General features: G+C 40.2%; 1 protein-coding gene across 2 annotated transcripts in view; it reads right to left on the reverse strand.

The window, feature by feature from the left end:
- NT5DC1 (5'-nucleotidase domain containing 1) overlaps nt 1-12,369 on the reverse strand; it is a 126,957-nt gene that overhangs the window by 9,616 nt on the left and 104,972 nt on the right. For both annotated transcript variants that reach the window (XM_040058220.2, XM_040058218.2), the window contains exons 9-11: nt 8,755-8,873; nt 7,991-8,149; nt 1,769-1,937 (exon numbers count right to left, since the gene is read on the reverse strand). In XM_040058220.2, coding sequence (XP_039914154.1) covers nt 1,769-1,937; nt 7,991-8,149; nt 8,755-8,873 — 447 coding nt within the window. The remainder of the gene's footprint in view (nt 1-1,768; nt 1,938-7,990; nt 8,150-8,754; nt 8,874-12,369) is intronic.

The following is a 12,369-nucleotide window of genomic DNA, read 5'->3' on the forward strand; positions in this document are numbered from 1 at the left end:
CACATTGCTGCCTGGGAGCTGGTTTCATGCGGTCAGCATGGTGGCAGCCTGGCTGCATGCTTGGGCTCAGGGGATCTGGAGGAAAGGCCTGAGTGTTTGCAGCTTGGCCGTGGGAAGTCCTCTGCTGGTAATTAAAGCAGATGAATGGGAAAGGAAAAGCTGGAGAGCATCAAACTCGCATAACCCATTTCAATCTCTTCTAGCTAGTTATTCTCAAATAGCTGCAGCTAAGATATGACTTACAGCTGCGGCCAAAAACTTCAGGGCTTGGCAAAGCAAGGGTTCTCACAGCTTGCTGTGACAGGAGTCAGAGAAGGTATTCAAGAGGAATTGTCAGGAATTCCTTAACATCCATACTAATGAACATCTGCTCTTCCACACAACCAAACAAGAAATACTGCTCTCTGTAAGGAAGCAGAGATGTTCTCGTACCTTCAAATTTGAGTCTGTCGTCTGGCACGCAGCTGCAAGTTTAAAACATTATTTCTCCCCTGTTCTTTAGCACTGAGGTTAAACTTTCACAGACATGACCCCCTGCCCCAGCACTGGTTCAATGCAGCGAGGGACAGCATACGGTGTCCCTCCTAATGGAGAAACAGGCTTTGCAAGAGCTCCACTGCTGATGACAGACAGCTATCCTACTCACTAGCTGCCCAGATACGCCTTATGGGTTTGCACCCTTTCATTTGTAGCTGGAACCATCATACATTTGTGGTTGAGAGCCCTTGCTTGTCCTTTAAACTGAGCTGTGGTTGTGGGGGAGCTGGCTGGAAGGCAGAGTTTCAGACTGTGGCTGACCATTTTCTCTTGGCCAGCGCTTCCAAAGCAAGCCACAGCATGACCCTGGGAAAGGTATTAGATGGGAGTTTCACAGAAGTTATCTTTCTGTTGGCATTTTCCCTTGCTGTGTTTGGGCTTTGTGCCTTTAGGCTGAAATAGACTGCAAAATGGCAAATATCAGAAGCATAAATAAATTTTGGCAGACTATGATTGTTCTCTTTCGAGACATTCATACAATGTAAGTACACATGTAAAATATGGTTGCAAATAAAAGGGCTATCATGTGTCCTGCTGTAGAAGTCACTGCTGAGAAAGCCTGAAATGCTCACTTGCAACAAACCTTTTATCCCCCGGTCTTATGCACGAAGAAGGCAAAAGATGTTAGCAAAGTAAATGCTTGCTCTGTTCTTCATTCATTTAATAATTTGTTTCTTCCTTTAGGTATGGGTATCAGCAAAGTTAAGTAATGCAAAATGTTAGATGGAGCACACCTTCATCACCACTCTGTAATGCACTGGTACGTACCGCAGCCGTGAAGCTACAGCGAGCTGATAGGGGAAGTGTAACAAGCCAGATCAGTGAGAAACATTTTTGTAAGTGTAACATCACCAAGTAACTTTGCATGCTGTTTGTTTCGAACCTATATCACCACTGAAAGCAGAAACAGCAAATCACAGTGGGGAAGTAGGGACCAAGGTCAGGAACTAATCTACAGTCTTGTAAATGTTGCGCCCCATCTCTAACAGAGAATCAATTAAACCCTTAGTATTTGCAGACACAAACAAAAACCCTGGTGCAACAGGCAACAATTACAAGCAGAAACATCAAAGTAATCAATGGCCACTAGCGCTAAGTGTTGCATCATATGAACAGAGTATTTTGAGTGTATTTTAGTTCCATGTAATCTCAAAACCAGCTCTACAGGACTACAAACTTACTATGAATACTGCATGTTCATTAGGAAAAAACCCCCAAACATCCTCCTTACCTGCTATTGCTTCCAGACTAGGGATTGCAATAGTGCTGTAAGTGCTAATACATTTACAGGACCACGTGCGAACTAAGGTCTCCTCTGCGTTTTCCAGGCCTGGCAATCTGTCCATGAAGAAAGAGCCCCACTGTTTAGATACAAAGTAAGGAACTTTGAGCTGATCTCCCTGAAAGAAAAATGAATAAATATGTAAGTTAAAAAAAAAAAAAAAAAGAGAGAGCGAGAGCGAGAGAGAGAGAGAGAGAGAGAAATCTGGTGTGTTTTGAGCTTCAGTTTAAAACCCTGGTGTTTTTCTGATTCTCTGGGAAGCCTATACTGTATCTCAGGAGCAATGTGGTTTTAAAATACAAAGGCAATAACAATCTTCCCACAAGTCTCCAAGTTCCTGTTTACACAATTTATGGATTCCCTAGGACATAAACTTCCAACATTTTTTAAACCTTTTCAGAAAACCCCTTCTATTTTCCCTGTTTTTCTGTTTTTGATAGTGTGACCTGCTTGATGCTCTTCTCTGCTGGAGAGGCTGTGTTACAGCTGGGATCTCCTCCTGGAGGAAAAGGAGCTTCCTGATGCTGGGTGGAATAACTGCAAAGAATGCATCATGCCACCTGTGTTATCTGTTTCTAAGCTGAGGAATGAGTGAAAACAGAGCCTCAGAATCCATGAGACATTTAGTTGCCTAAAAAAATTGTGGAATATTAATTTTTTTAAAGTATATTTTCAGACAACAACATCTAGACTAATTATGTTTTAAAGGAAGCAGTAAACCAGCATTGGGAAAATGGACTTTTTACCAGTTAATCTTGAAACTTATTATATACTGCCATGAGCAATCAGAAAAGAATGCCAGGACACATCTACAGAAAGATGAAAAAAAGGGAAACAAAACTACACTGTAGAAAATCTGTCAAAGTCATTTGTGTACAATTTAACTTCTCAGATCTGCAAAGCACAGAACAGTAGTTTGTTCCTCCAGGTTTGTGAAGTTTTGTATTTTATTCTCGATTTAACCCCTCTCTTAACAGTTTTGAGAATCTGCTGGAATCATTTGTGTTTATGACAGAGGCCTGTATCTTTTCATCACGAGGAAGCTGTTGAGGCAGCTGAACAGACCACGCCAGTAAACAGAGCCACTCTCTGCATGAGTCTGTGCTGCAGTTTTTCCTCTGAGCATAGATAGGGGGGAAGTACTGATTTCAACAAACCTAGATATTAATTTCTGTCTTCTGATGGAAATGAAAAAACCTCTTACCTTTTTTTTTGAAATAGCATTTAAGTGAAGTCCTGGGATTTTTTAGGCCTTTTTTTCGTGTGTGACTTATGCAAATGGACAGCATGTTGCTTTCTTTTTTTCCCCACTAAATCTTATCTTTCTATGCAAATCCCAGGACTTTACATCAGTTATAATTAAGTGTAGATGCTCTGATGAATTAAAATCTGTTTGCCAGCTGGATGACACATGCAGAAAACTCTTAAGGCTGTTACAGCTGTTCAGGTGATTAATCAAAAAAACAACCCCAGTACTGGCCCCCATAAGCATTTGTACAAAAGACAGGGCCCTGTTTATTGACAAGAGGAGAGATGTGAGGGTTCTGCTTTCTGAAGTGGATTGTTAGTTCAGCAGACAACTAAAAATGTAACCTGAGGAAATGAACTGATTTTTGTGGAAGTTTGATTCTACAGTGGGATTTTCTTCCGTATTAAGGAGGAGGAAGTTACATTTTGCATTTACAACCCAAGCTCTTGGTGAAATCAAACCCAGTTAGATATGAGACTTGTCATCAAGTCACCCATCATTTTGTTGGCTTATCTCCACATGACAGGGCAGGTCTGGCAGGCTAAATCTCGACTTAAAATCTGCTAAGAGCAGTCCAAACTTTGAGCACATCCCTAGGAAACTTCAGCCTTTGCCTCCCCTTCCATCCCTAACTGATGCCCTGAAGATGTCCTTGTCTCACCGGCAGCACGCATCATAGCCTGCAACAGAGGACAGACCACACAACCATGCATCTGTACATCTGTGAAATGAGGCAAAAGTCTCCTCTTACTGTGGCAACTCACATGCCTGGAGGCACAAGCCCAGCAGCAGGGCTGAGGAGCCCTGGAAGATGAATCAGCCGCTCCTGCAGTCCCAAGACACAGAATTTGCTCTCACAGCAGGACAGTGGGTCCTGGAAAGTGCTGGGCAATCCCTCTTTCTCATGCAAATCCCCCAGGCATATGGGTTTGCTCACAGGCATATTGGGCAGACAGCAGCAGGTCAGATGTTGATTGTGTCAGCTGAGGGTACAAAGCCTCAAAGAAAACATCTATACTTCAGGGAAACAGAGATGGTACCAGAAATTCCCAAGCTCCAGGGCCTTCCACAAAGTCAAAACAACTGGAGTACTTACTACTACCTTTGCTTTACTAACTTTAGACAAATAGAGCCTGTTAAGAGGATAGACAGAGTCTGTTAATAGGACCCTTGGTTAACACTGATTTGTCAGCTTACAAATTACCTTTCTAAAATACAAATTAGCAGGGAGTCAAGCTCTGAAGTTATTCTACGTTTGGTAAAGACATGAACGAAAGGAAGATGTAAAGGAGACAGGAGTGAAAGATCAAGCCTTAGTATTTTTAAGGGCTTTATTTAGATGCAGATTTGCCATCTATGCCATCATCTTTGTAGCAAGCACAGAATATGAGGAATACTTTACTGCATCTGATATGGGTGATGGTACCGATGATTGTATGTTTTGTCCCGAGGCAGTAACACACCACTGACTCTTGATGCCAGAAAAAAAAATCAATGCTCAAAATATAGTTGTTCTGGTGTAACAGTATTTGAGATGTTTCTGTCAGCACAGCTGTGCTGACCAAAACAATGGGATGTCCCTGAATCACACACCCATGCTGGGTGTGCAAATGGACAAGCCAGCCACTGCTCTGAATTTTTTTGCACAGAACCTGCCCTCCTACACCTCATGCAAATATAAAACATTTCAACCATGATTATTGTACCTAAACTACAGCAGGGATCACTATAAGCAAATTTAAAATAAAATGTGCTGCACTTCAGGGTATTGCCCTAAGAATATTGCTTTAACTCACCAGGCTTCACAACAGCACATGAGGTTGTTCCTGAAAGTACTGTTAGATTCGTGACAAAGATAAAGAGGAATAAAGAGACAGAGCCAAAAGGCATAAAGTAAATAGCCTTGTCTATGGTCACACCAAGGGAGTGAATGGAAATTCAGGGGGATAACAGCCCTGATGATTTCTGCAACAAACCATTCACTAGGCAATATTGTAAAAATTAAGTTTTCCCTTCTAACTACAAAATTATTATCAATATCCACCAATTAGTTCTTTGATTTCTGCTCCATTCATTCATATAGCCCAAGGTTTTTACACCCTGACAGCTCCTCTGTAATAATTTTCCTTGAAATCCTGGGACAAATTCCAGCTTCTCTTTGAGTTTTCATTGATGGAACTGATCACACATGTAAAGAACAGAATGCAAAACCAAAGCCTCCAGCCAAACAAACAAACCCCCAGTTCTGAGAAGGAGGGAAATCTTGTTTCAACACAATGCCTTGTATTTTTATTCACCCTGCATGCTGCAATTTACTTAGGAGCCAAGTAACTGCATAAATAGTTTTTAGTTTGCTATTCTCTTGATTATTTGGCTATGACTCATGTACTTAAAAGAACTGCAGTTGTTACCACAATTTCCCAGTTATGTGTATCTGGCTTATATCATGCATTTAATTGAAGGGAAAAGACAAAAACTGTAAATGAAAATGGGAATCACAAGTCTCCCACTTGGTGTGTGAGGAGGTTGTTTTCTTCCCCTCTCTGTTAGTGATGAAACACCAGTCAAACAACTAAAACCAGATTTTTGTAATTTCTTTCTGAAAGATGCAATTGCCAATTAAAGTAATATTTTATTACTTTAATAGTACTTTGTAAAGAGTGATAGCATTGAGAGTTGCACCATGTATTAAGTTTTCAGTCCCTCTCTGCACATGCAGCATGGAATGGAAATTCTACGGCAGCACTGTATTTTATTGTGAACGAGTGCTAAGGCTGATTAACCAGATGAAATTTAATCTGTGACTAATTTTCCATAAACACCTGACTTTGTACAATCATTTGAATGGGCTTCTCTCCCATCTTAACCAAAGGGTTAATGGGAGAAGTTCCTTGGGGGAATGAAAATAAAACTCTCATAGGCTTGGAAAGGGACTCCCTTTGAACTAGTCCTGTTAAGTTAGTGGTGTCCAGTCAACTGCAGAGATATGGATGTGACCTGTTGTTCAGACTCCAGTGAGCAGCATGGTAATGAAGTAACACCACTGACCTGCCACGGCCCCCCTGGTTCAGGTTCCTTTAATCAACGCAATTCATTTCTCCCTTGCTTGCTCGCTGTCACGGGTAGCGGATGTAAACAGAACAGGGGTTGTGGTGTGGTAGGTGCAATCTCTTATCAAGAATGCTACAGCATCAGGGAAATGTCAAGCACCTGTCTAAGAGTCTCAATTTGCTGCTTGACAACTGCTGCGATAGAGAAGATGGATCTCACGAGCAGTTGAGCAGAAGTGTTGCAACAAGGGAAAAGCAAATCGTCATTGTGGGCTCGGAAACACGTCAATCTGTTACTCTTCCTTCGTACGTCCAGGAAAAGAACCACTTTCTGTCTTTCTGTTTAAAAAGGTGTGCTTCAAAAGCAGATGTTGAACATGCTTAAGAAATTACGTTGAACAAATCCCCCAAACCTTAAGTTTTATGCAGCAATGCAGCAGAATCTCCAGTTAGAGAATGAACAAATTTATGGAGGATATTGAGTTATTTTTAAAGCGTTAACTATTTAAATCAAATTGTATTAACCTAAAAGTGCTACCAGCTCTTCCTCCCTCATCTCCCCCTCCTACTGAGAAACACATTCTCTTGATAGGATATTGAATATTTTTAACTTCATTTTAGTTCTTTTACAACCCAGAAAAAAGTCTAAACATTAATGATTACATTTCCTTATTTCAGAGACTGAAATGTCCTAGTCTGACTTTAGTTTAGAAATCAGAATAGTAAAGGGAAAATATGAGATATTTCTGTTAAAAAAATAAGATATAGATATCACATCTATATTGTTATAGTCCCATTGAAGATACCCTTTTCTCCATTAAAACAAGGAGCCTTTATAACACTTAGATTAAAAACATAACAAGTATAAATGCACCTCCCAAATCTTTCCTATTGGTAACTTTTAATCACAAACAGTAATTATTTAAGAAGAAAAGTAAAGTTAAGTGCTTTACAAAGAAAGAGTGTGAAAAGCATATATATTTCTCTGCAGTTAGAAGAAAATGACCTATTTATTTAGTAGCATATGAAATGAAGAGACACTCCAAATGGAGAGTGAAGCTTCCTACTACTAGTGAAGTTCCTTCCTACATGGGACATGCTGGAGGTACAATGCTGCCTCATCATCCATCCCAGTGCCATTTCCTATCTACTTTGCTCTTTGGCAGCAGAGGAAAGGATAAACCATATTAACTTCCCACTTTCTGTGGGAGAATTCAAGGGTGACAGCAGTGCTAAGACCCTGCTTCTCAGCTGTGATCAACCTGAAAATCGTATTATTTATCTGAGGTAGCTATCAGTAGGTATGCACTGGGCCAGATTTTGAAGCAGTCCCTCCCCTCTTATCTGAGCACAGCTGTCACCAAAGTAACCAAACCTGTGAGGGAAGCAGCAAATTAAAAGTTCTTTGTATATAAGGAAAGCACAAGCAAACCATATTTCACACAGAGAGAAAGCAGCCCTCAAAACAACGTAATAAAAATTCCTCTGTGTTTACAGTTGGCCACAACACACAGGGAAACGTCATGAACTCAGCAGAGTTCAGGTGCTGGACTTGTGATAAGTGGGCATGAAATTTCTCCTTGTGGGATGGAGGGATCTTGTTACTAAAAAGGTTCTTGCTAAAGGAGAGCACGTATGGCTCCTTTTCTGAGATCCATGGCTTAGCCCCAGGTAGAGGTGGAGTGTCACCCATGCATTGCTGAGCTGGGACAGAACAGCATCCTCCTGGTGAGACAAGGAGGATCCATGTGTGGGGGATGCTGATGCTGCCAGCACCCTAGTAAGACAAGCAGGGTCATTCTTAGTGCAGGTGACATGAGGCTTTTTTATAATTTACTTTACTGTGTTCCAGGAAACATCAGGAACCCTTACCTCATATCTTCCTTTCTTCTCCAAGGGCTCAGATTCAGCCTTTGCTGGCACTGTACCTTCGTCCCCTAGAAGCTCCTCTAAGATGAAGACAGTTTCCCAGTTGCTATAGTGACGAGCTGGGAAAATATCTGAGTGCATACTGTCACCAAAATAAACAACCTGTGAGGGAAGAAGAAAATTAGAAAGGTCATTGTATATGAGGAAAACACAAGCAAACTGTATTTCACAGAGAGACAAAAAGAGCCTTAAAATGACCTAATAAAAATTCCTCCATGTTTACACTTGGTCAAGACATGCAGAGATCCTATTAATGTCAAGTTTGGTGTTTTATCTCCAACCAGCTCCATAAGGGAAAGGCAGGCCCCACACATCCTCCTTGCTCTCGCCCTCCAGGGGCATTGGAAAGGGATGCCTAACTGGGAGCAGCAAAAGGAAGTGCGAGTTTTTTTGGCTGACAGAAATAGCCTGATGGGAAGCAGTAAAAAGACTATCAAAAAAATACACGAAACTGGAACAAGTTTTAGACTACCCTGAAAACAAGACAGAACATTCTTTTTCTGTGTCCAGGGAGGAATTTATTCACTATAAAAATAAGTTGTTACACCATCTTTAGTGGCACTTTAACCTTTCCAGACCTGTACTTAACATATTCCTAGCTTTCACCGATGCCATCTTACATCAATAAATTTAATGAAAGTTTGTCTGGTGAATTCTTGACTCAAACAGGGTATTTTCAGAAAGATTTACTCTCACTTGTAACATACCTTGGGATCCAACTTGCCAGTCATCTTCTTCAGTAGATCATAAAGCTGGATAGCATTACCTTGGGAATACCAACCAGGCTTGTCCAGTGACAGCAGAGCCTCCTGCTCCTCGTCATTTTCTGAAATCACCAAGCCAAATTGCATGCTGTTAGTGAGCCAGCCCATCCTCCTGTACCTGTGAGATGTCTGAGAAGCTGCCTGTGCACAGCTGGTCTATTTTGACATTAAACCAGCTCCAGTGTCTGGCTCAAGTTCTGGTACTGACTGTGGATTCAGTTTGGTAGCTGGGGGTAGGCAGACATTTGAGAGAGAAGCAGCAGCTGAGCGTTGTGGGCACCAACTACAGACGAAGACCTAAGGAATTACATTTGTGGACTTTGCCACCCAAACACTGCAGCAGGAGGCCACACAGACCAGACTGATGGAGCTGCTACAGATGAAGGGGAAACCACGAGATAAAACAGACAGTAAGAGACAGCATGTACCTTGCCATGCATAAAAATGACCCACAGTTTTTAAACACTGGCACAAACCCAACAAAACAGACTGAAGTAGCTCTCAATGGTGTTCATCAGCCTTAGATCAGCACAGACAATGAGCAGTTCCAGTAATACAGTTTTGAAGAAATTATGAGTGGACAAATGATGAGTGGACAACAACCCCAATGCTGCTGGTGGTGGTATAACCCACATTGACATGTACCCACTCTGGCAGCAAATTAGAAAAATCAGTAGAAACTAAACTCTCTGGTCATCACCCAGCTCTGCCACAGGCTTTGTCTCTGGCTGGTTCCAAAGCATGGATCTGTCCAGTGTCCACGTAACACTGTTGCTTTTTCAAATCCATGTGCTATTGCTGGATGAACTCTTTTTAGCTTCTTGCTGGAGCCAAAATAATAATCTCAGTGAACCGATAAACTACAATTTCATCAGAAATATTAATATTAATGTCTTTTTTCTATTGAACTGGTGGAACAAAAGCCTGATTTTGTTTTTTAGTCTCAAACATGTCTTAATTTTATGCTAGACAAAGAAGAGTTAGAAACCAATACAGTACTTAGATTTGACTTAGGTAATATCAGAATTCCAGTTTTTCTCTTGCTTTATAGAATTTTTCAAAGTACTTAAAAAGTTAGGAATAAGAGGAAAAGAGAAACTTCTAGTTGGTTAGACTGCTGAAAGCTGAAATGCAAATTCTGAAGAATGGTGAAATGCTAAGACAGCTTTATGTTTAAGAGCACTGAAGAGGCACATGGCACAATACATCGCTCTTTGAATGAAATTAAAAAATAAGCACAAAGAGGGCAATGGGCATGTGGAGAGAGGAATGAAACCATTCTTTAATATTATGAATCTACAAATTTGAAGAAACAGAGACAAAAGAGTTCTATTTTAAGGTTGTTTTATAAACTAGGAAAAAACAAGGAAATTCAAAGTTGACATTAACAATTCATGTAGAACTTGTGTGGAAATGCCTTTTCCTTTGTTCTTCTTCAGGAATGTAACAATAATTACCATAATAATAAATATGATAGCATCAATTAAAAAAAAAAAAAAAATCCTCATTTCCTGACTATTAAACCTTTGATCAAACAACTTCTGAGTAAACAGAGATTGTCAAAACAGTAAATTTATTTCATTTTCCTTGTATTTTTAGACATACTTGGATGGTTGGCTGAACAAGTAGACACAATCTTCAAATGACATGGACATAGAAACTTATGCAAACAACTCTTTTGAGATGCTATAAAGTTTTTTGAAATTTGTGAACATTTTTATATCTATCATTGTCTCTCCATTCAGTCAATCAGGAAAACAGTGGAGAAAAATGGAGATTTTATGAGAGCTATTTGCAGAATAATGACATTGCATTTTCAAACAGGAGCCCTATGTATTACAGCAGCTTCAGGTGGCTCCAGCAAAGAGCAAAACCCTCCTTGCTGCCTCTATGGAATGGCATGAGGGGAAGTCCTGACTGCAACAATTCACTCTAATTACAAGGCAGAAGACATCTCACTCTGTGAGAGCTATTACTATCACCTCTAGCAATGGGATTAATCACACTTAACTCAAGGCATCCGGAATTTAGGCTCCTAATTCACAGTTACAATCTGAACTAGTTGGCCAGGAACCCGTGGTAGGCAAATGACAGTGCCACAAGCATTTTCTAGGGGTCCCAGCTCTGGAGAAGGAAAAGATTTAATTAAGTTAGTAACTTTGCTTTTAGGCAATGAAATAAAGGGAAAGTAATTTCCATTTTAGAAGGAGGCAGCAAACAGCACTGAGATGTCTAGTTCATTATGGGAATACTTCAAATTTGGAAGGAGCTTCATAAATTTGAGGAGTTAGGAAAGGTCCTTTAAAACTGAGTAGTAGGGTCATAGGGGTGACAACTGTGAATGGACAAACCTTGCCTTGTACCATCCCAAATGGCTGCTTGTGCTCACACATTGAGGGGTGACTGTGTGCAATCTGGAGTGGAAGGAAGTGGATGGTGTTCCAGATGCAATAAGTCATTAGTGAGAACAGTTTCTAATTTGCTTACATTTGTCCAGTGGTAAAATACAGCTAAGAAAATTATTCTTCCACACTGCCTTTTAAAGCTTTTTATAGAAGTTCTGCCATGTAAAAGTTGATACACAACAACTTAAAAAGCTATCAGTGACACCATTGGCTCCGGGCTTGTATCCTTCAGATGGTAGCTAAATGACAGCACTGAAGAAATCTGCAAATTCCCTGCAAAAAAGCTGCATAAATGTGATTATGGTAGTTCCTAATATATATTAGATATTCTAAGATGAACACTAGCTACACTCAGTCAAAAGGAAAACTGCTGCTGACCTTCTTTCCACTTTGCTGTTATTGATTCTTAAAAGTTCATTCAAAGGTCAGAAATGCTATAAATATTTGTCCAGCAGGAAGCATACATAGGCAGGGATGCTTTAGGTCTTATAAGCTAGAAAAAGGAGATGTCCTGACAATTTCAAACAGACTGGATAACCAAAAAGAATTTCTCTAATGATTTAGAGTGACTTGCCTCCCTCTGAAGCCTCACATAACATTGCAACCCAGATCCCTGGCTGTAGACTGAAAACATGCCACGTCAAGAAATGTAAAGGTACCAAGCAAGTAAAATTAAAATAATTAAACCCAGAAAATCATTCTGTTAAAACACTTGCCCAAACCTAACTGTGATTCAGAGCAGTCTTCCTGAGGGGAAGTTTCTGTTCCTTTTTAAAAACAACAACGAAAGCTTGACTCATGCTGGGGCAGTATTAACATTGCTGGGATGGCAATTTCCATATAGCTTTGTCTAATAGATGGGAAATGGTTTCTGATTCAGAAATTTACTTTCATCACCATTAAAAGGTAAGTTTTTTCAGATAAACCAATTCACTAACAAGATTCAATATTCTTTTTCTTGTGAGAATTTTCTTACCTACCTTTAAATGTGCATTGCAGCTTTAAAATGTGTCCTGAGGAACATCTGTTTTCATTCTGAATGATTATGCAAAAAGTAATCAGTGAAGCTTATTCTCATTTAAATGACAACTGATGGTAATTCACTTTGGCAAAGAGTCACTTTTTTGGGAAAGACATTGCACAGCTTGCTTAG

The sequence above is a fragment of the Hirundo rustica genome, chromosome 3, assembly GCF_015227805.2.
Source record: "Hirundo rustica isolate bHirRus1 chromosome 3, bHirRus1.pri.v3, whole genome shotgun sequence".
Taxonomy (NCBI): Eukaryota; Metazoa; Chordata; class Aves; order Passeriformes; family Hirundinidae; genus Hirundo; species Hirundo rustica.